At 43.5% G+C, this 24,637-nt stretch overlaps 1 protein-coding gene across 1 annotated transcript in view; it reads left to right on the forward strand.

The window, feature by feature from the left end:
- Positions 1-24,637, forward strand: part of LOC139256197 (eukaryotic translation initiation factor 3 subunit E-A-like) — a 129,539-nt gene that overhangs the window by 12,479 nt on the left and 92,423 nt on the right. The window contains exons 2-3 of the mRNA XM_070874161.1: positions 4,285-4,402; positions 10,512-10,629. Of these exons, the coding sequence (XP_070730262.1) occupies positions 4,285-4,402; positions 10,512-10,629 (236 nt within the window). The remainder of the gene's footprint in view (positions 1-4,284; positions 4,403-10,511; positions 10,630-24,637) is intronic.

The raw sequence follows: 24,637 nt of genomic DNA on the forward strand, positions 1-24,637 counted from the left end.
AATTGAGTTATTTAGAGAGTAAAATTGAAGCAAATTGTCCTCAGAAATTTGGGACAGGGAATATAAATGGCTATTATCAACTTATTTATGCTAAATAGATCTCATATATTGGAATTATTTAGTAAATAGCTTTTACATAGTGAAGATATTTAATATTCTTGGGACAGGTGGGAGAGGATGCGGGCGAGGGCATCGGGGAACTTAATCACCATGGCGATCTAGCACTGGTACCATCACACCCTTCCCGAAGACCAGTAGCCAGTGGCAGTTACACGGCCACTAAGCTTTTGCGTTAGCAGCTCATTCATGAACCCTTCGCATGAACTATTATTGTTGATATTCAAACATTCAAATACAGTTACCTTTAAACAAAAAGTTTCATTTCCGTGGGGAAACCGAATAAAGAAACAAATATGCATGAAAAACTGTACGTTGTAAAACTTAAGTAAGAGAGAAGGTACAAAAGTTGTGTAAATTTTTTTTTATTAAGAAACAATTCTTTTTAAAGAACTAATGAACAACACCCTCCCCCGAAACCCCCATCCCCCGCACCAACCAACCCTTCCCTCAAAATCCCCAAAACGTTAGAAGAAATTGAACATTTTAAAGAACAAGTGGCCATTTCAGTCAGGCTAACAAGTGGCCATTTCAGTAAGAATGGAAAGTGAACATTTTAGAACAAGTGAACTATTGAGAAGCACTCCCCCCTCCCTACCTGCGGCCACGTTTACCTCCAGATCCTTTCGCACCCCACCCGCCTGTTTTGGTCTCCGCAGACCGACACCACGACATCATGCAGAGTTGGACGGCAAGACTTCCTGCCGTGATGGAGGTAACGGAGCGGAAGCAGAAGCCTCAGGCTCTACTTCCGAGTTAGGAGGAATTGTGTCCTCTGTACTCGCTTGTGTGCTTGGGGGTCTCGCTGCAAGCGGACACGACACCTTTGGTGCAGCGTCGTGTCCAGCCAGCAACGCGTGTCGTAGGGCATTTGTTGCGGCTGTCTGCTCCCTGATCACCTCCAACGTCTCCCGAGCAGTCTGTGACTGCTCAGAAGACCAGCTGGAGAAGCGCGAGCAGAACTCACTCCAGGATGTGGAGAACTGGCTCCAATTGTTGAGAAACCTACGAACACCTGGATAAGGTCGTGACCGTCTCCCTGCTCAGGGAAAGTAAGCTCTCTATCTGGTCCTCCGTGGCAGGCGAGTGCATTTCACGCTGACTGGACCGCCGTGGAGTCAGCGTGTGCAATGTCATACGCCTTGGCGTCACCACCTGCACACCGCTTGGTACCGGTGCCTCATCTGTCTCAAAAGGGATGGCCGCAGGTTGTTTTTCCCCCACAAAAAAAATCCCCTCTCCCTCTCCCTCTCCCAGCAGGAGTCTGCAATGGCTCGTCCTCCTGGGAGTGTCCCGATTGGTCAGTGGACGTGTCTGTTGACTCCATCAGTACTTGTTGACCTTTGAAAGACAAATGGAAGTTATAAACAACGTTTAACAATGCAAATCAATTCATCTCAATTAAGAACTCAAAACATTACCATTAGCCCATATGCACAAGCGGTCACCAGGCCGAACATGACCTCATTTGAAGATCAATAGTACATCTCAATAGTATAACTCAATTATATATCATATTAAAGTATCATTGCAGAGGATTATGCGCGTAACAAATATTTACTATTGATTCACACATTGCACAATGCACAGTTCTCTTTACTCACGTGACTCTAGGGTGGGTTCGGCCACACCACGGGTTGTGACCGAATGGCTTTCTGGCCCCTTGTAGGCGGTGAGTGACTGCAGCATGGCACAGCCCCTGCCCGTCCTGCGTTGCTCCCGCTGGTTGCTGGAAATCTTCTTCTGTAATAGATAAGGTAACATTGCACAGCATAAGCAGATGGATTTGGCAATAAACCTTTAGGACTGACAGATTTATAAATTCCATTTCAAGATTGCAATACGTTGCATAGGAAGATATTTCATACTGTAACATTCAAATTTATGTTGTGGTGCATAAATGTAATCATAATTTAATCCTAATTTAGTTACTTAGTCATGCTTAAAGATTATGATATAACATTGCAGATTCTAATTAGATTTTCCATACAACATTAAATAATAAAGATGGATGATTTCAAATTTAAATTTCAACTCGCTCTTGCAGCCGCCAGTAGACTGTTCCATCTTTTCCGGCACTGGTCCAGTGTCCGGGCTTCATTTGATGCCAACGTGACCACGTTGGCAATCTCTGCCCAAATCCTCCGATATGCACGGAGTGGAGCTTTCCCATGCCCACCCCGTGTCAGATCCTCCCACCTCATGCTTACACTATTCACTAGGGCCTCATTTGCCTCCTCGCTGAAGGGTTTGGCCCTTCTCTTTCCTGCAGCTCCCTCCAATCTTTAAATTTATCTGTTTTTTCAGTAGCTTAAGATAACCTGCTCTCTCGCGCTCTCTCTCTCTCTCTCTCTCTCTCTCTCTCTCTCTCTCTCTCTCTCTCTCTCTCTCTCTCTCTCTCTCTCTCTCCCCCCCCCCCCCCCCCCTCACAGAGCTTCTGAGCATGTGTGAAGACCCTTGACACCTCAAAACGTGGGAAGAAGCATCAAGCTGAAAAAAAAATCAACCTGCACATGCGCAGTAATGCGTTGCTAGGGAAGCTTTTTTTTTTCATTCAATTCCGTTTTGTTTGGGCGATCATGAGATCGCCGAGAAATCACATCGCCTATTTGACATCGCTGGACTAAGGCAGAGTGGAAAATCGCCAAAAAAAATGGGCCTTGAGCCGGCTATCAGCACAGGCGATACGCCCCGCATCACTGGAACAAGGCCCAATTTTTTCGGCCTTAGCCACCAAGTGAAAAGTCTAGCCCAAGGAAGTCATGCTAAACCATTGCAAATAACTGGTTAGGCCTCAATTGGAGTATTGTATTCAATTCTAGGCACCACACTTTAGGAAGATATCAAGACTCTGGAGAGGGTACAGAGGAGGTTTTCCAGGATGATACCAGGCATGTGTTATGTAGAGAGATTGGAGAAGCTGGCATTGTTCTAAGAGGAGACCTAATGGAAGTATTCAAAATTATGAGGGGTTTTGATAGATCAAGTGGGAGAAACTGTCAAGTGAGTCAATAACCTGAGGTCATGGTAAATGAGAAGAAATTTCTTCACACACAGGCTTGTCACAATCTGGAACACACCACCTGAAAGGGTGGTGAAATCCGATTCCATCGGAACTGTCAAAAGGCAATTGGACATGTGCTTAAGAGAACTAATTTGCAGGGTTATGGGGAGAAAGCTGGGTTCTGTAACTAAATTGGTCAGCTCTTTCAAAGAGGCGAATGGCCCCCTTCTATGCTGTAAGATTCTATAAAGGTGAATGTGCTGCCAAGTGTAGCTCAATTTCGTTATTGCCATTAAGACCTGTATATAATTTTTTGTTTCACTGCGAGGGAGCTAGTATAGTCCACGGTATATAAAAATGATTATTCTCATTGCCTTGTTCTCTGCTGAAGTGACTGCTGCAGTTGTACAGTTTCATAGGTTTCCAGCAGGCACGTGCCCATTCTTCATGTGTAAACCTAGACAGTGAAGGTTGGCATGTTAGAACATAAGAAATAGGAACAGGAATAGGCCATATGGCTCCTCGAGTCTGCTCCACCATTCAATAAGATCATGGCTGATCTGATCATGGACTCAGTTACATTTCCCCGCCCGCTCCCCGTAACCCCTTATCCCCTTGTAGTTTAAGAAACTGTTTGACTATTTCTGTCTTAAATTTATTCAATGTCCCAGCTTCCACAGCGCTCTGACTGCAGAAAAGATCTCACCCGATCCTGTGCTGTTCAAGGATCACCGCCTAGCTGTCAAGAGTGGGAACACTGCTTAATTTTCTTTTCTCCCTCTTTGTTAACCCGGAGACACGCCGATCAATTTAAATGCACCAACTGCTACCCTACCAAGTTCGGTTAATCTGGCACTGACCACTTTGTCTCTACTACCCCAGAGGGTTATTTCATGTACTTGTGCTGTGGTCCATCGGGTGGGTTAATGATCAATTTTAATCTTGTGGTGCATACTTTCTGGGATGAAAATGATAGGTAAGGTAGCTGGACCCAGTTCTCAAGCTGTGGTCTGACCCGAACTGGACACAGTGCTTGAGCTGTGGTCTGACCGGAACTGGACACAGTGCTTGGTGTGGTTGATCAAAACACCACGTGAAGTTGCGATATATTTTTTCAGTTTTAAGAATTCTGCAGTATCATGTTTGACACTTTTTGATTTCAGATTTATAATGAAAAGGAACTCCTCCAAGGGAAACTCGATCTTCTCAGTGACACAAACATGGTTGACTTTGCTATGGATGTGTACAAGAACTTGTACCCCGATAAAGAAATTCCTCAAGGTGAGTTGCATGCAATAAGTTGAGTGCAGTTCAGGATTTAGAATATCAAATCTTCATAATTCACAAGTAGCAGCGGTCTTGTGAATGAAATCCATTCATGACCGGCCCTGTAGAAATATATTTGTGTGTATCTATAACTTATGCTAATCGAGTTGATTTGGGTTAGATATGCGTCTCTCTTAATTTGGATTTTGCAGCTGCACTGTGGTGAATTAGCCATGGTGAAGCCATGTCTATGGTGAATGGATATATTTTAATGCCAATCTATTAAATGCAATGTTATAGACTGCTGCAATGTCTCTTTCACAAGGTGCAGCAGCCTCTTTGCAATCTGAGGTGGAAGAGTAGGGAGAATGGGAGATGTAGGCACACAGAAGGATGCCATACTCTTGACAGGCCTTGAAACTGACAGTAACTCAGCAGTAGATGCTGAGAAACTGTTTCCCCTGGCTGAAGAGTCCAAAATTAGGTGAGGGGGGGGGGGGGGGTGGATAGAGTCTCAGGATAAAGGATCGAGCATTTGGGACTGAGATGAGAAGAAACGTTTTCACTCAGGATTGTGAATCATAGAATCATATAAATTTACGGCACAGAAGGATATTCAGCCCATCATGTCTACTGACAGAAAAAGAAAAGGTGCATTCTTCAGCAAATATTTGACTAATAGCTCAACAAGCAGTGAGCCTGGAGTTGCCTTATGAGTCACCTAAATTATTTCCAGTCATGATGGTTTCTGAATTCCATAGAACCTTGCTGTTCAAAGGGCACGCTCACTGTGGTGAAAAGCCAATATTAGCATCGTGAGACAAAAATCTCATTGTCACAGGGACAGGAGTAGGGCATTTGGTCCCTCTAGTCTGTTCTGTCATTCAATTAGATCATGGCTAATCTATATCTCATTTTACCTGCCTTTGCTCCATATCCCTCGATGCCCTTACGTCACACACATCTTATCAATTTTAGTGGAGGACTCTCCTGTCAGTCTCCTCATGCTGTCTTTCAATGATCTGCTGGGCTTATTCTTGAAATAATTTGCAGATGAGCCCAGATCAAATAGTTATAGAGCTGTTTGCTGGTATGTTTAACGTGACTGTCGTGAAACTACTCATCGATTTCTGTACCTGTCTGCTGCTCCACAGCTGGCTGTACTCTAAAAATGCTACTGCCCACCCCAGCTTCAGTTGCACTGTTGGGGCTCATCGTGAAGTAAGGGGGCTGTGGGCTATTCTCCTTGCTGCTACCTAGAAGTGGGTTAATGTGAGATTTCTTTTGCTAACTGGCATACTTTTGGACAATCGAGGCTTATTTGGTGGAGAGAGGAAATGTATCGACTAGGCATGCATCAAACCATCTGTCGTAACGTTGACAATATTTAACAACGAGCGAGCTTGCGTTTCTACAGGCCTTTCACAACCTTGGAATCCTCCAGAGGTTTACAGCCAATGATGTACATTTGAAGTGCATTCATTGTTGTAAAGTAGGAAATGCAGAAACTAATTTGAGCACAGCAAGCTCCCACAAACAACAATGTGATAATGACCAGATAATCTGTTTCAGTGATGTTAATTGAGGGATAAATGTTAGCTAGGACACTGGGGGAGAACTTCCTTGCTCCTCTTCGAAATAGTGCCATAAGATTGACCTGAAAGCTACCGCTATAGCTGTATATATCGAGGGAGATCTGCATTTTCAATTTCTCTGTTGTCATGGTGACCGTGGAATATATTCCATGCACACAGTGGGGAAGATCCTCTCCAATATTCATGGTGGAGACTCCCACGTCTGATTTATTTTCACTCCTGCCCCAAACATTCCAAGCTGGAGAGCTATGCAGCCTTCCTGTGGCTGTCCTGGCCTGCTGTTCCAACGACGCGTGTTCCTTGGTGGATTTCTCCACGTCGTTGTATCAGTGTGGACATTTGCCATTTTCGGAGGCTGTGGTTGGGAATTGAGCAGCACCCCTCCCAGCCCTACCTTCTGCTGTGTGGGTTTACGGAGATGATTTCCGGTTCCAGTGGTGAACTGCATCTGCCTCCAGAAGCACATATTGGCTTTATTGTTTTTCACCCTTGTCATCATTTTGCAGTCAGGTTTGCTGAGCAGCAACTTGTAAGGATCAAAGTCCTGATTTCCAGCTTGTTTTCGTGTTTAATTCTTAATCGCGGCTGCTGTCTGATGATTGCAAGGCTTAAAAAGAATTCAGCATAAAATGTCTGGTAAATGCAGATAATCAATGCCAGAAACCTGTGAAAAGTACATTTGCACCAGACGATCTAAATTCCCTAAATGTTTCTTTATTTCAGAACCAAAGAAAACAGGAATGGTTTTCTGTGCACTTACAGATGCTGCAAACAGTTTTAAGCATGATTGATCTCACACTTAACATGACTTGTTGAAGCTATGGCAGAAGCGATGTAGTGAAATATTTCTGTATTCCAAGCTGTAGTGAGAACCAGCGTGATGTGCATTAGTCACCCATGTGGGGGGGAAGTGCCAGCTTCTAGAAGTATAGGCTGAATGCTTCCATGCAGGCAGGGAGGGGGGGATTTTTATAATGTGAAGCATAAAGTGGGTTTAAAAAACACACTTTAAAAAAAAAAAAATGGCTTCTAAAGGAAAAGTAATTGTTCTTGCTGGTTCACCATAATTTGCCTCTTCATGTCCTGGAATTGCCATTGAATTGTTTCAACTGATGTTAGCTACAGAAAAGGAAACAAGACTTGCATTTCTATAGCGCCTTTCATGACTTTGGAACCAATGTTCCCCCTCTTTTTCTGACTGCGTAGCCCATTCAAATATCCGCGCATACAATGTTTTTCCATGTGACCTTCAGACTGCAGTTGCGCAGCTTAACTGGAACATTGCTCAGGACCTTGTGTCCTAAAGTGCTTTATTTCTCACTTTTCCGAAGAAGAGCAGGGAACTTATCCCTGGTGTCCTGGCCAATATTTATCCCTCAGCCAACATCACTGGAACATTATCTGGTCATGATCACATTGGTATTTGTGGGAGCTTGCTGTGTGCAAATTGGCTGCCGCGTTTTTTACATTATCACAGTGACTACACTTCAAAAATACTCCAATGCCCCCTGCTCTTTGAATAGTGCCATGGGATCTTTTACGTCCACCTGAGGGGCAGTTGGGACCCCGGTTTCATGGTCTCGTCCGAAAGACGCATCTCCGACACTGCAGCACTCACTTAGTACTGCACATAGAAACATAGAAAATAGGAGTAGGCCATTCGCCTCTTCGAGCCTGCATCTCCATTCAAAATAATCATGGCTGATCATGCAACTTCAGTACCCCTTTCCTACTTTCTCTCCATACCCCTTGATCCCTTTAGCTGTAAAGGCGACATCTAACTCCCTTTTGAATATATCTAACGAACTGGCCTCAACAACTTTCTGTGGTCGAGAATTCCGCAGGTTCACAATTCTCTGAGTGAAGAAGTTTCTCCTCATCTAGTTCTTAAATGGCTTACCCCTTATCCTTAGACTGTGACCTCTGGTTCTGGACTTCCCCAACATTGGGAACATTCTTCTGCATCTAACCTGTGCAATCCCATCAGAATTTTATATGTTTCTATGAGATCCCCTCTCATTCTTCTCAATTCTAGTGAATATAAGCCTAGTCGATCCAGTCTTTCTTCATATGTAAGTCCTGCCATCCCGGGAATTAGTCTGGTGAACCTTCGCTGCACTCCCTCAATAGCAAGCACGTCCTTCTGCAGATTAGGAGACCAAAACTGAACACAATATTCCAGGTGAGGCCTCACCAAGGCCCTGTACAACTGCAGTAAGACCTCCCTGCTCCTCTACTCAAATCTTCTCGCTATGAAGGCCAGCATGCCATTTGCTTTCTTCATCCCCTGCTGTACCTGCATGCCAACTTTCAATGACTGAAGTACCATGGCACCCAGGTCTCGATCCATCTCCCCTTTTCCTAACATGTCACCATTCAGATAATATTCTGCCTTCCTGTTTTTGCCACCAAAGTGGATAACCTCACATTTATCTACATTATACTGCATCTGCCATGTATTTGCCCACTCACCTAACCTGTCCAAGTCACCCTGCAGCCTCTGAGCATCCTCCTCACAGCTCACACTGCTACCCAGCTTAGTGTCATCGGCAAACTTGGAGATATTACATTCAATTCCTTTGTCGAAATCATTAATGTATATTGTGAATAGCTGGGGTCCCAGCATTGAACCTTGCGGTGCCCCACTTGTCACTGCCTGCCATTCTGAAAAGGAAATGTTTATTCCTACTCTTTGCTTCCTGTCTGCCAACCAGTTCTCTATCCATGTCAATACATTACTCTCAATACCATGTGCTTAGATTTTGCACACTAATCTCTTGTGTGGGACCTTGTCAAAAGCCTTTTGAAAGTCCAAATACACCACATTTAATGGTTCTCCCTTGTCCACTGTACTAGTTACATCCTCAAAAAATTCTCAAGATTTGTCAAGCATGTTTTCCTTTTCATAAATCCATGCTGACTTGGACCGATCCTGTCACTGCTTTCCCAATGCGCTGCTATTACATCTTTAATAATTGATGCCAACATTTTCCCCACTACCGATGTCAACTATAATTCCCTGTTTTTTTTTTCTCCCTCTTTTTAAAAAGTGGGGTTACATTAGCTACCCTCCAATCCATAGGAACTGATCCAGAGTCTATAGAATGTTGGAAAATGACCACCAATGCATCCACTAATTCTAGGGCCAATTCCTTCAGTACTCTCGGATGTAGACGATCTGGCCCTGGGGATTTATCGGCCTTCAATCCCATCAATTTCCCTAACACAATTTCCTGACTTAGAAGGATTTCCTTCAGTTCCTCCTTCTCGCTGCACCCTCGGTCCCTTAGTATTTCCGGAAGGTTATTTGTGTCTTCCTTAGTGAAGACAGAACCAAAGTATTTGTTCAATTCGTCTGCCATTTCTTTGTTCCCCATTATAAATTCACCTGATTCTGACTGCAAGGGACCTATCTTCACTAATCTTTTTCTCTTCACATATCTATAGAAGCTTTTGCAGTCAGTTTTTACGTTCTCTGCGAGCTTACTCTCATACTCTATTTTCCCCCTCCTAATCAAACCCTTAGTCCTCCTCTGCTGAATTATAAATTTCTCCCAGTACTCAGGTTTGCTGCTTTTTCTGGCCAATTTATATGCCTCTTCCTTGGATTTAACACTATCCCTAATTTCCCTTGTTAGCCACGATTGAGCCGCCTTCTCCGTTTTATTTTTACGCCAGACATGGATGTACAATTGTTGACGTTCACCCATGTGATCTTTAAATGTCTGCCATTGCCTATCCGCTGTCAACCCTTTAAGTATCATTCACCAGTCTATCCTAGCCAATTCACGTCTCATACCATTGCAGTTACCTTTCTTTAAGTTCAGGACCCTAGTCTCTGAGTTAACTGTGTCGCGCTCCATCTTAATGAAGAATTCTACCATATTATGGTCACTCTTCCCCAAGGGGCCTTGCACAACAAGATTGCCATATAACCCCCTCTAATTACACAACACCCAGTCGAGAATGGCCAGCTCTCTAGTTGGTTCCTCAACATATTGGTCTAGAAAACCATCCCTTTATACACTCCAGGAAATCCTCCTCCACTGTATTGCTACCAGTTTAGTTAGCAATGGGACTGTTGGCCTAGATTTTTGTGCTCAAGTTTCTGGAGTGGGCCTTGAACGCACAACCTTCTGACTCTGAGGCAAGAGTAATCCATGCCTGACCACTACAAGCTGCATCAGTCAGCAGATCGTAGTGGCATTTGGCATGTTCTGAGATCCTTGCTAGTGACTGGGAGAAGTTTAGGTTGGAAATCTTGGGATTCCTGTGTGCTAACTTGGAGACGAGTGCTTTTAACTTATCAAAAATTGTAGCAGGTTTATTTTTTGGGGGGAAAGGGGGTGTTGGGAGGAGAGAACTTCACCTTGAAAGTACTTTCCTTCTCACACCTCCGCGTAACAGCAGCTTGCTCCTAATCGTTAGAGTCCAAGAAAAGTTGAAAGCATGTGTTAATTTGAAGACTTTCCTTGTACAAAAGCGCACCTGTGACCATTTGAGTGAAAAGGATGTGTTTGAATTTTTAGCTCTGAGAGAAAAACGCACAACCGTGGTTGCACAACTGAAACAGCTCCAGTCTGAAACTGAACCAATTGTGAAGATGTTCGAGGACCCAGAAACTACGAGGCAAATGCAATCGACCAGGTAGGCAGACAAAGACCTGGTTTCATACACTTGTAGTGCAGCCATGTTCTGTTTTTATTTATCTTGCAGTCCCAGTCATTCGTGTAAATCAAATGGCGATGACCCTCATGCCAGTTGTCTGATCTGGTTTTAAACCTGTATCGCGCAGTTGAAAGGGGAGCACAATGATCAGTTGTTCCACTGATGATCTCAAGTTGGGTGTTGTCCGAAGTGTCCAACTTGACACTTGGAGATCTGTGACTCATTTGAATATTTAATAAAAGATGCTCAATAATGAAAGATTGCAGGTGCATTAAGAAGTTTTCCTGATTGGTGCGATGTTGCATTCTGCATTTACCCGTTGCATGTTATATTTGTGTTTTACAGAATTATACAAACCCAAATATGCAAATGCATTTAACTTCCAGTGCGCGAATGGGTTTTATCTGTCTAGTTGTGGCAGGATGTCTGGCTGCTGATGGGTGTACAGATGTTTGGCCCTACCATGTTTGACGTGTTCTTGTATGTGTGATGCATTTATTGCTGGGGCAAATTCTGTGCATGTGCACTTGTGTTAAGGCTAGTAAAAGGGAACTTTTGACTGATTACCCAGGTGTACTGAATTAATACCCCCTGTTCATTTTGACTGAGTATGTAACAAAATAGTTGTAATGCGAATGAGCATTATAGTTATTTCCCCTGGCTATAAATTGCCACGAGCTGTACAATCGTAGCCCTGCAATTTCCCGTATGCATAAATTACAAACAATTAAATGCACTCTTCTCTGTTTAAAAGAAAAAAAGCACCCGTATGCTCCTTGCGTCCCAATATGGTCTATTCAGTGGCGTTTTGGTGGATTTGTTTTTAAAGTATTTTAATTAAATGAGTTGGCTTACTAAGAAAAAAGAAAAAGCTTGTGTTTCTATAGCGCCTTTCATGACTACCGGGCGTCCCAAAGCACTTCACAGCCAATGAAGTACATTTGAAGTGTAGGCACTGTTGTGATGTAGGACAAGTGGCAGCCAATTTGCGCACAGCAATCTTCCACAAACAACAGTGTGATAATGACCAGATATTGTATTTTAGTGATGTTGATTGAGAAATAATTATTGGCCAGGACACCGGGGATAATTCCTCAGATCATTTTCAGTATAGTGCCGTGGGATCTTTTACATCCATCTGAGAAGACGGGGCCTCGGTTTAACATATTATTTGAAAAACGGCACCTCAGACAGTGCAGCACTCCCTCAGCATTGCACTGAAGTGTCAGCCTGGATTTGTGTGCTCAAGTCTCTGTTGTGGGACTGGAACCCACAACTTTCTGATGCAGAGGCGAGAGTGCTACACTGAGCCATGGCTGACACTAAAACAGAACTAATCTTTGCGAGAAACAATGTAATATGCCTTTTGTTTCCAGTTCTGGCCCAGTGTTATATCGCTTTCTCCTGCCATGCCCCCCCTCCACTCTCACTCCCATTTGGTTTCCACACTGCAATAGCTTAAATTTTTAAGTCTACTCTAAAACTGGCTGCAATGAAGTCCATAATAGCATCTTGGTTTACTTATTTCTCCCTCCCTCTGTGAGCAGGTTGAAAAATTGAGGTGCAGATCTGTAGCTTTGTTTTGAAGTTGCTAACAGACCTGCAGCCTGTGCTGCTACATATTACCAACTGCTGAAACTCATTTCTTTAAGTTTCATGTAACCTGAATGCAAGCTGTGGTCATTAGTTCTCATGTTCACCTCAGAACCGGGTTGGGGGGGGGGGGGCAAGGAAGGACAGACGGACAGTGGTGTAGAGATGAGCATTTTTTTAACGCAGTGATATGATCTGATCAGGAATGCACTGTCTGAAAGGGTGGTGGAACAGATTCAGTTGTAACTTTCAGAAGGGATTTATCATTTGAAAAGGAAAAAATTGCAGGCTGTGGGTAAAGAGCAGGAGAGTGGGACTAATTGGATGGAAAGCTTTTTCAAACAGCCAGCACAAGCATAATGGGCCGAATGGGCTCCTTCTGGATTGTAATATTCTATGGCAAATTCTCAATCTGCCAGTGAGCTGCCAAAAATGTGATCTTGTAAGGAACTCTCATTACTGTGCATGATCTTCACCAGAGCACTTTTTTAAAGGGGTGGGTGGGGTCAGAAACTTCATACTTGTTATTAAAATCTGGGCAATGGAGTAGATTCAATTACTCAAGTGGAATAGTTTCATTTATCACATTCAAAAGATGTGTTGATTTTTTCACATCACAATTTTATTCATTTCTAACTGAATAGTGTTTAAAATGCAGATTATTTCTCCTTTAACTGCCTACTTTTTAGTTGTTACCCTACGCATTAATTGATGTTTCCAGTTATGAGTATTGTTGCTAAATGATACCAGCATGTAGATGAATGGTATGAATAAAAAAATGTTTGTAATTGTTATAATTATATGCAGTGTAATTTTACTGATACATTAAAGGGTATTTATTCAAGTCCTGGCTCTGTGAAGTACCAACAGATTGTAGAGGTTTAGGAGATCAAATGAGAGGCTTTGGTTGTATGTTTGTGGATCAAAGTTGGAGGACAGACTGTGTGAAGTGTCATTAATAGATTTGACATGCCACATCAAATGCAGGGCAGTGAGCAGCCCAGAGTGTTTCTGCATGAGGGACCACAATTGGAACTAAAGTTTGACTTGGAATGAAGGGCCACAGACAAATGGGTCTTGTCCTGACTTGTTTATAAGTATTTGAAGACATTAGTCTTATGTGAAATATATCTTGGGATTTTGAAGGGCCTGGTGATTTTTCTGCTGCACCCACTACCCGTGTCTAGTGGAATAAGTAAGTCTATCATATTTGGGAAGTTTCTTTTAAATAAACGCATAGTTAAAGTTCTACTGGTGTCTGGATGCTGGCAGAGTGGCTGGTTGATAGGCTGCGAGGTGAAGCCAGCGATTTCCCAGTGTGGTGAGATCATGTTTTCTGCAATGTCTTTGGAGGAAGTGAAGAAGGTTAGGAAATGGAAAGCGAATCAACCTGTCCCATACTGTGTCCCAGCAGTGGCCTGGGATTGATGCCTTGCAGAAGATGCTTTCAGTTCTGTACTTGTTTGGGTTGGCATTTGACCATGGCTGTTGAAAAATTGTCTGCTCAGGTACTTCCTGGCTGTAGGCGAGAGGGTAGGATCATTTAGGATGGCAATATAATAACAACTAAAACTTGTATTTATATAGGGCCTTTAATGTAGTAAAACATCCCAAGGTGCTTCACAGGAGTGTTATAAGACAAAGAATTGACACCAAGCCACACAAGGAGAAATTAGGGCAGATGACTAAAAGCTTGGTCAAAAAGGTAGATTTTAATGAGTGTCTTAAAGGTGGAAAGAGGTGGAGAGGTTTAAGGAGGGAATTCCAGAGCTTACTAGGCAACTGAAGGCACAGCCACCAATGGTTGAGCAATTATAATCAAGGATTCTCGGACAGAATTAAGAGTGCAGATATTTTGGTGGGTTGTGGGGCTGGAGGAGATGGATTCTAAAAATGATGAAACAATGAGGGAAAAGAGTTAAGTGGAAAGGGCAGGAATGTTCGAGGTGGGATGAAATGAATGAAACAAGCTGTACAGTAAGTACATTAGAAAGCACTATTTCACACAAATTAGAGGATATCTCGACTCTCAAAAGGCTGTGGATTATTGCAATTTGAAACACTTAAGGTCGATTAGTTTTTTGTTGGGTATGTATATCGAGGGTAAATGGATTGAGATATAGACCACACATGATCTAATAGAACAGTGAAACAGGCTCATGGAGCTGATTTTACTCCCAAATGGCCTAGCTCAAATTTAAAGGTTATGCCCCCTTGTTCTGGATTCCCCCACCAGAGGAAATAGTTTCACTCCATCTAGCCTATTGAATTCCTTTATCGTTTGAATACCTCGATTAGATCAACCTTCTAAACTTGAGGTAATACAACCCAAGCTTATGTAACCTCTCCTCACAATTTAATCCACAAAGTCTGGGTATCATTCTGGTGATTCTGCCAAGTATCCCTCTAATATATCCTTCCTGAGGTACAGTGCCCAAAATTGAGTGCAGTACTCCAGATGGGCTCTGACCAAGGCCCTGTACAACTCGTTATCATAGGCAGTCCCGCAGGATCGAAGAAGACTTGCTTCCACTCTTGGCATGAGTTCTTAGGTAGCTGTACAGTTCAATACGAGAACCACAGTCTCTGTCACAGGTGGGACAGATAGTCGTTGAGGGAAAGGGTGGGCAGCGAGCCTGGTTTGCCGCACGTTCTTTCCGCTGTCTGCGCTTGATTTCTGCATGCTCTCGGCGACGATATTCGGAGCTCAGCACCCTCCCAAATGCACTTCCTCCACTTGGGGTCGATGGCCAAGGACTCCCAGGTGTCAGTGGAGATGTCGCACTTTATCAGGGAGGCTTTGAGGGTGTCCTTGTAATGTTTCCTCTGTCCACCTTTAACGCATTTGCTGTGGACGAGTTCCAAGTAGAGCGCTTGCTTTGGGAGTCTCGTGTCTGGCATGCGAACTATGTGGCCTGCCCAGCAGAGCTGATCAAGTGTGGTCAGTGCTTCAATGCTGGGGATGTTGGCCTGGTCGAGGACGCTAATGTTTGTGTGTCTGTCCTCCCAGGGGATTTGCAGGATCTTGCGGAGACATCGCTGGTGGTATTTCTCCAGCGACTTGAGGTATCTACTGTACATGGTCCACGTCTCAGCCATACAGGAGGGCGGGTATTACTACGGCCCTGTAGACCATGAGCTTGGTGACAGTTTTGAGAGACTGATCTTCAAACACTCTCTTCCTCAGGCGGCCGAAGGCTGCACTGGCGCGCTGGAGGATCTCATCATCAATGCCTGCTCTTGTTGATAGGAGGTCCCTGAGATAGGGGATAGGGGAACTGCAGTATCACTTCCTCTCCTTTTGTATTCCAGACCCCTTGAGATAAAAATCAACATTCCATTAGCCCTTTTGATTGTTTTTCATAACTGCATTAGCCTTTAGTGATTTATGTACCTGGACACTTGAATCCCTTTGCTTCCTCACAGCTCATGGTCCCCTCCACATTTAAAACAAAATATTCCAATTTGTCTTTCTTGCATACAAAGTGGATGAACTCACACTTGTCCACATTGAACACTTCTGCCATAGTTTTTCCCACTCATTCAATCTGTCTTGTGTCCCTATGTAACCTCCTGCTCCTATCTAGACAACTTAATCTCCCTCCCAACTTTGTCTCATCTGAAATACAACTCTCGATTCTTTCAACCAAGTCATTAATAAATATGGTGAAAAGCTGTGGCCCCAGTACAAATTCCGGGGAAACACCACTTGTCACTTCCCGCCAATCAGCGTATGTTCCCTTTATCCCGATTCTGTCTCTTACCTACAGACACATGTCACAGGGTTTCCTCCAATTTGGTGCGTTGACAGGTACATCGCCAGAGCCCATTCTCTATAAGACACATTTTTGCATGGCAGATCGATCTGCTGACCTTTAATGTCCAATCAATGTTTACATAAACTCCATTTTATTTGGCTGCAACTAATTTTAAAGGCAATGAAAATCAAGCTATGTGAAAGTTGCCCCCACCTCTTAAAATGGACAATACAAGCCAGGAAATGAATAAACCTTAGCAAGAGATATTCAAGTTAGAAAAGGATTTTGGTAAGTGAGAAGTAAAATTAAAATACACGTAGGTCAGAGAATGGGAGAGATGGAAGTCTGACAGATGACCAAAGATAATTTATTAAATTATTCATTTTGAGTGCTTATTTTAATAGTTATAGTTTTGTACAGAAATGAAGCTGTTGCTATTTGAGTGGCTTTATTAAGGTAATAGCCTTCGTTTCAGCATCAGTGCATGAGTTGGAACCATACAAAGTAAATTGAGCAAGACAGAAATGTTTGTGAAGCTGCTGGCAGTCCAAAGATTCAGTGTTATGATGTGTGTTAAATATCGGGATACTGCTGATCATTGTCTGATCATAGCTGGTTTTACTCTTTGGATGTGAGCGCACTAGAAACTGGGTTGAGACTTCTTAAATCCATTTCACTTTTATTACGATCCTTAAATTCTGATGGGAAGCTTTCCTCCCATCACTGAGCTGAATCCAAACCCAGAAGGCAGTTATTAGCCATTTGTACCGTGCGCATGTCTCTGATCAAAGTACTTTTTAAATGGGAATATTGAACAGAGCACTCCGGTTAACAGCTATAATGAAGTGGCCATAAGAGTAGGTGGTCCAGAGAGCTTTCACCCCTGGGGCCTGGGTTCAAATCTAGTCGATATGAAAGCAGCACAGCACTGCCAACTGGGCCCTAATCGGCTGGCTTGGAGAATTGAAGCAGCATGCTGTTCAGGTTTGCAAATGCCGCATGTTGTTGAACAGTATAGGAGTATCTGTGAGCAGGTAAAATTCATCTGTTCTCCACGTTTACAACAAAAAGATGGCACAGTCTGTGCCTCGCAGTGTATAACAGTAGGAAATGATACATTTCAGAGCGCTACAGATGATCCTTATTTAAAGCATTATCACAGACACTATTTTGTTTTCTCTTTTTTGAGTTTAAATCAGTTTAAATCATTGCTAGCTCCCTTATTTCTTTGATCCAGCTCAAACAATCTTTTCAAAAAGTTTTGTTTGGCAAAATTTGTGTTGGTTTGATTGCTTCATAACCTGGGCAGTCCTCGTGTGTTCGAAATCTAGTGTCTTGGCATGCACTTTGGGTCGCACCATACCAAGCCGTAGATATTTAAAATGATATAATGGGGTGGGAGGAGGTATAGATTCTGCTGTTGGCAAAAAAGAAAATTGAAGCTCTTCAGTGCCTACTTCAGTTATTAAAAAAATCATAACTGGGCTGAAATGAAAGCATGTTGTTCTTGAGTATCGAGTATCAGTGAAATTGGTTTTGAACAGTTTATGAGTTTGACATGGAGAGTAAGTTGAGTTTAACATACCCCGTTGGAGTAACATGATTTATGGCTGCAGCGTTGGTTCATGACTCCATCTGTACTGATAGTCAACTCCCTCGCGTGGTTTGATTTGACAGCTCCTCCAAGCCAGTTCCCCTGCTGATGTGCTGAGTGTTCGTTTCAACATGTGAAAGAAATCGTATGCTGAAGCATGCAATTCCTTGTTACTGATTTAAAAAAAAAAAGAATTAATGGTGCTGCTCCTTGTTCATTTTGTTTTTAAATCACTTTGCAGACTTGTGTAACATTCCAGATGTACCATGAAATATCCTGCAGGTCAGTTAGCTCATTACAAATTGCTTCAAAAAGCACGGAATAATGACATTGCAAGCTGTTCACTAACATTTTCCAGTACAGCACCAGAAGTATACTCAGTTTGTCTTCAGTTCTAAATCTGAATTTAGTGCTTCCTGCGAGGAGCTGTACAGGATACAAAATCGAAGGCTTGAAAGAGTTAGCGACAGCTTTCATCAAAAGCCACTGCTGAAAGTTCTGGATTTACTTAGTCAAGTCTTTGAAGAGTTAAGTGTTCTTAACAGTGACAATTTTGTGACTTTGCTTACGAAGTCCATTTCCCAGCAGAAGATTAGATGCTGTAGCCTGATTTGTGAGAATATTGTATCTTGCTTTGCACTCCATAAATGCCTACTTAAGAGAGATTGCAGGTGTAGAAATGTTCTTCAAAGCACGGAGCCTAAACTTAAGGGTGAGCGTTTTATTGAAGTTCTTGCTGTGAAGGGACAATCAGTTTGAGACTGTAATGTTCTAATATTTAACTCGAGGTTCTGTTTGTAGTGATCTTTAAATCCTTTTTACATAAAATGTGCAGAATATTGTGCTGCCTGAAATTGCAAAGGTTTTCAGTTTTATGGAACACAAAGCTGTGAGAAAAGGCCATTTGGCACAGGGAAGCTCATCCTCATTGTAACCCATCTCTGCCTATGACCGCAGCCAGTTGTTGGGTACATAAAGAATGTTTACTCTCCTGCCTGGTAGATTAATGGTTCATTATAACAAAGTTCGTCCCAATTTTAATATTTTTTTCATTTATTTAAATGTTTATACGTTCCTGGTTTAATTTGTAATTGTAATGTGCGATTACTTATTTAATATTTTGAATGGCTCCATGAGGTTGCTGCTTAACTACCCTCTTTCTCATATGGTGCTCGAGCTTCTCTAACCTTTCCTCACAGATCCTCACCCTTATTCTTGCTTTTTCCTCTGCATCCTCACCGGTACATAGGTGACTCTTGTGACATATTGATCAGAATTATACGCGCTAGTGATGTGACGAGTGGTGCCTGCAGGGATCTGTGTTGGGGCCTCAACTGTTCACCGAATTTATTAATTAATTAGATGATGGGATAGAAAGCCACATATCTAAGTTTGCTGATGAGACAAAGATCAGGTGGCATTGCAAGCAGTGTAGATGGAAGCGTAAAATTACCAAGGGAGTAAATAGGCAAAATGGTGGCTGATGGATTTCAATGTGGGTAAATGTGAGATCATCCGCTTTGGACCTAAAAAGGATAGAACCAAGTACTTTCTAAATCATGAAAATATAGAAACCGTGGAGGCCCAAAGAGACTTTGGAAGTCCAGGTACATAAATCATTAAAATGGACAGGTACAGAAAATATTCAAAAAGACAAATGGAATGGTGGCCTTTATATCCAGAGGATTAGAGTACAAGGGGATAGAAGTTACGCTGCAGCTATAAAAAGCCCTAGTTAGACCACACCTCGAGTACTGTGAGCAGTTCTGGACGGCACACCTTATGAAAGATATATTGCCCTTGGAGGGAGTGCAGCGTAGATTTACCAGAATGATTCCTGGATTCCAGCGGTTAAATTACGAGGAGAGATTACACAAACAAGAACTGGAATTTAGAAGGTTAAGGGGTGATTTGATCGGAGTTTAAGATATTACGGGGAACTGATAGGGTAGATAGAGAGAAACTATTTCTGCTCGTTGGGGAGTCTAAGACTCGGGGGCATAGTCTAAAAATGAGAGCCAGACCTTTCAGGAGCAAAGTTAGGAAACGTTTTTACACACAAAGGGGTCAAGTTTCGGCTGCCCGCTAGAATGGCGCACATTGGAGAGGCCCGTCTAATTTATAGTACAAAAATTGCGCTGAATACTTACCTCGCGATTCTCCGATAGCTGTAGGCCCAATTCCACCTCTGTGCTGCGCAGCAGGAGCTGCTGGGGGCGGAGCTACAGCCCTGCACCGAAAACATTGCCGGCAGCTGCGTGCGTGCGGAGTGGAGGTTGCGCGCGTGCGCAATAGCTGCTGGCATCCTGTCTCCGGGTTGATGACCCTATCCCAGGCAAAAGGGACGTCATCCCTATCCCCGGCCGAGTGGCCTGTGCATTTTACCTCAGTGGTGGGGCCCGCCCACCCGGCCTCTCGCTGGGGCGGGCCCTGCCCGAAGAGTAGTCGTCGGCGACAGCAGCCCGGCATCAGCTGCGTGCGGGGCTTCTTCGTCATCTTCTCTCTTTTCCCCCCCCCCCCCCCCCCATCATCATCTCCTCCTCCTCCTCCCCGCCCCCCCATCATCTCTCTCTCTTCTCTCTTCCCCCCCCCCCCATCATCTTCTCTCTTCCCCCCCCCCATCATCTTCTCTCTTCCCCCCCCCCCCATCATCTTCTCTCTTCCCCCGCCCCATCATCTTCTCTCTCCTCTACCCCCCCATCATCTTCTCTCTCCTCCCCCCCTCATCATCTTCTCTCTTCTCCCCCCCCCCCCATCATCTTCTCTCTCCCCCCCCCCCCATCATCTTTTCTCCCCCCCCATCATCTTTTCTCCCCCCATCATCTTTTCTCCCCCCCATCATCTTTTCTCCCCCCCCATCATCTTTTCTCCCCCCCCATCATCTTTTCTCCCCCCCCATCATCTTTTCTCCCCCCCCATCATCTTTTCTCCCCCCCCATCATCTTTTCTCCCCCCCCATCATCTTTTCTCCCCCCCCATCATCTTTTCTCCCCCCCCATCATCTTTTCTCCCCCCCCATCATCTTTTCTCCCCCCCCATCATCTTTTCTCCCCCCCCATCATCTTTTCTCCCAACCACAAAAACACCAAAAAACCCCCACAAAAAACCCCCCACAAAAACCCCACAACAAAAACACCCCCCCCCACAAAAACCCCCCCCACATCTTTTTCTTTCTCTCCCCCCACCATCATCACCCCCCCCATCATTTTCTCCCCCCACATCACCCCCATCACTCCCCCACCATCTTTCCCCATCATCCCCACCACATCATCTTCCCCCCCATCACTTATCTTCTCCCCCCCCATCATCTTTTCTCCCCCCCCATCATCTTTTCTCCCCCCCCATCATCTTTTCTCCCCCCCCATCATCTTTTCTCCCCCCCATCATCTTTTCTCCCCCCCATCATCTTTTCTCCCCCCCCATCATCTTTCTCCCCCCCATCATCTTTTCTCCCCCCCCATCATCTTTTCTCCCCCCCATCATCTTTTCTCCCCCCCCATCATCTTTTCTCCCCCCCATCATCTTTTCTCCCCCCATCATCTTTTCTCCCCCCCATCATCTTTTCTCCCCCCCATCTCTTTTCTCCCCCCCATCATCTTTTCTCCCCCCCCATCATCTTTTCTCCCCCCCATCATCTTTTCTCCCCCCCCATCATCTTTTCTCCCCCCCCATCATCTTTTCTCCCCCCCATCATCTTTTCTCCCCCCCATCATCTTTTCTCCCCCCCATCATCTTTTCTCCCCCCCCATCATCTTTTCTCCCCCCCCATCATCTTTTCTCCCCCCCCATCATCTTTTCTCCCCCCCCATCATCTTTTCTCCCCCCCCATCATCTTTTCTCCCCCCCCATCATCTTTTCTCCCCCCCCATCATCTTTTCTCCCCCCCCATCATCTTTTCTCCCCCCCCATCATCTTTTCTCCCCCCCCCATCATCTTTTCTCCCCCCCCATCATCTTTTCTCCCCCCCCCATCATCTTTTCTCCCCCCCCATCATCTTTTCTCCCCCCCCATCATCTTTTCTCCCCTACCTCTCTCCCTTCCCCCCCACCCCCCAACCACCAATCATTATCTTCTCTTTCCCCCTCCCCCCTCTCCCCCCCTTCTCCCTGGTGCTGCAGTAGGTGAGTAGAAATATCTTTTTATTTATTGAGTGATTTTTACATTTTTTTTAATTAATTTATTTGGATTTATTTATTGATTTATTTATCATTTATTATTGATGATGGCTCTTTATTTGTAAAAGTGAAGTGTTTAATGTTTGTCAACCCCCCACTCCCCCTCTCTCTCCCCCTTCCCTCCGCCTGATTTGTAACCTACGCCTAATTTTCTAAGTGTAGGCAAGGTTTTTCTGAGCATATAAAAATCTACACATACTCCATTCTAAGTTAGTTTGGAGTAAGTTTTCACTGCCTAAACTTGCAAAACAGGCGTAAGTGGCTGGACATGCCCCTTTTTCGAAAACAAAATCTCTTTAAATGAAACTGTTCTAACTGACTCAAACTAGAGCAAACTAAATGCCGAGAATTGCAATTTGTAAGATACTCCATTCTAAACTAGTTGCTCCAAAAAAATAGGAGCAACTCGGGCCGAAACTTGACCCCAATGAGTGGTAGAAGTTTGGAACTCTCTTCCGCAAATGGCAGTTGATGCTCGGTCAATTGTTAATTTTAAATCTGAGATTAATAGATTTTTGTTCACCAAAGATATTAAGGGATATGGGACAAAGGCAGGTATATGGAGTTAGGTCACACATCAGCCATGATCTCATTGAATGGCAGAACAGGCTTGAGAGGCTAAATTGCCTACTCCTGTTCCTATGTTCACAGCTCTCAAGTGTGCTTTCTCCTATTTTTAAATCAATTTATCCAGTTTTCTGTTCTTCCTCTGGCTTTTAGTTTCATTGGAAGCCTTTCATGGACCTTAAATTACTGAGAATCCAAGTAACCATGTCTTGGCAAACTGCACTACTTTATTTGTACTGTCTTTTAAGAAGTCAGGGATGCACACTGCCTAAATCCATCTTGGCTGTTAAATTTGTTTATGCCGATATTCCTAATTTTGTCAATAGTTTATATTGTTTTATCTGTTCATAGGCAAATTGCCTAGATCAAATGTGTTTCCTTATTTAAATATGGTGCTGCATTTACTTGTTTCCAGGCCTGCAAAAACCTGTCTGTGCCCAAGATCCTTTTGTGACAAATGTCTTCCCTAATCTGCTTCATGTTATTTGTTAATCTTAAGTTGCCCGAACTTAGCTGCCCCTGTTTTGTTGACCAGCTGGAAGATGATTCTTTCCAAGCCCACTGAATGTTTGGAATACATTTAGGGTGCTCTGCTTCAAGCCTTTTCGGGGACAAAACTTATTGTGTTGATTCCCAGCAATCCTGCTGAGAGTGAAAATGACTTTCCCTTTGAGGAATTTGTGCCTAGAGTGTCCATAAAGAGAGAATCAAACATTGACCCACTAACTGGAAGTGTAGTTCCTGTTTGAGGCACTAGTCACAGCATCGTAGCAGGGCACAGTTTATGCAATGTATATATGAGCATATTTGTAACATATACTTTCCTGTTGCACAAGAATGCCACATACTCCATTTTCCAGTAATATCTGGGATATTGTCCAGTTTATTGTGGCTATGCAGTGCAAGGCAGAAACTGAGTGATCATGATGGTGTTCTAATAAGAAAATGCAGGTTGCAAATGGTTTTAAAAAAAAAAAAATCATTTGGGGCTGGGGCAGGTGGGAGGAACTAAACATTATGGCAGGGAAGTGCTTGGATGATGTAACACAGTCTTCGATCGGATGACTGGATGAATTGCATGAACTTGGTCTATTGTGTCATCCTAAGGTACCAGTACATTGCAACCTTGTAAAAGTCCCAGCTAACTGTTGGATTCTGTGCAGTTGCTACGGCACATTACAGCCTTTAATGGTTTGGTGCAAATCTAAAATAAGGCTCGATGGGAAATAGCTCGGGCATCCTATAAATCTTTTTTGTCAATGTTTTTTCTTGCTCTTTCATTGTAAAGAAGCACATTTGAAAGAAATCAACATGCGGTAACCAGGGTTAGGGATAAAATATATTCATCAAGTTCAGCTTGTGGGATGATGGTCACATGCTGAACAGGTGGTCCTCATTTCCCTTTTCATGTTTAGAAGATATTTATAAATTACACACATGCACATGGACAGTGTGGAGAGATTCTAAAACAAATAATAGAATGATGACAGCTATTTTATGTATGGCAACTAGTTGTGCTCATCCGGTTGTTCTTGCTGTCGTTTAAGGGTAATTAGGTGCCCCAAGCTGCTTGGATGTTTGAAGTTAAGTCCTTGTATAATTGTGCTTTAGCCAAGGAGTAGTGCCATAAGGCTGAAATAAGTTGACTTTGAACTTTAATGGGTGTTCTAGAGTTATTGCACTGACAATGTCTGACTGTATGCAGCACTGTAATTAATATAACGTCTCACTTATTCGCAATTGGCTGCTGGTGGATTAGCATAAGTTACGAAAATTGTAACTTCCTATAGCGCTGTTAATGATTTTTTTGAAGAAATAAGCCTGGTTAAATACTTCAAGTTGAAACTTAATTGAGTCAATCTTCCAAGTGGATCTGAAGTTTAAACAAATAAATATGGCCGTTTAACAATTCTGTACTCGGGCGAGTGTTCATAAGGCTGTTGAGAATGATGGCTAAAGTTGTGTGGCTCTATTATATTTTATTATCTCCTCTGTTAGTACTTAGCTATGCATATCCTGAAATCGGGATAACTAGTTTATTTGCATCTTTGCAATGAGACCAAGTCACTTTTTCAGCTTTCTGCCTAGTTTGACTTTAAACTTCCTAATGTAGCACAACGATAATCATTTTTTTCACTGGCATATTTAGTGTGCTCTGGCCTCTTGCACACCCTCAATTTTAATCGCTCCACCATTGGAGGGCGTGCCTTCAGCTGCCAAGGTCTTAAGATATGGAATTACCTCCCTACCTCTTTCCTCTTAAGGTACTCCTCAAAACTTACCTCTGACCAAGCTTTTGT

Source organism: Pristiophorus japonicus, chromosome 1, assembly GCF_044704955.1.
Source record: "Pristiophorus japonicus isolate sPriJap1 chromosome 1, sPriJap1.hap1, whole genome shotgun sequence".
NCBI classification, from domain to species: domain Eukaryota; kingdom Metazoa; phylum Chordata; class Chondrichthyes; family Pristiophoridae; genus Pristiophorus; species Pristiophorus japonicus.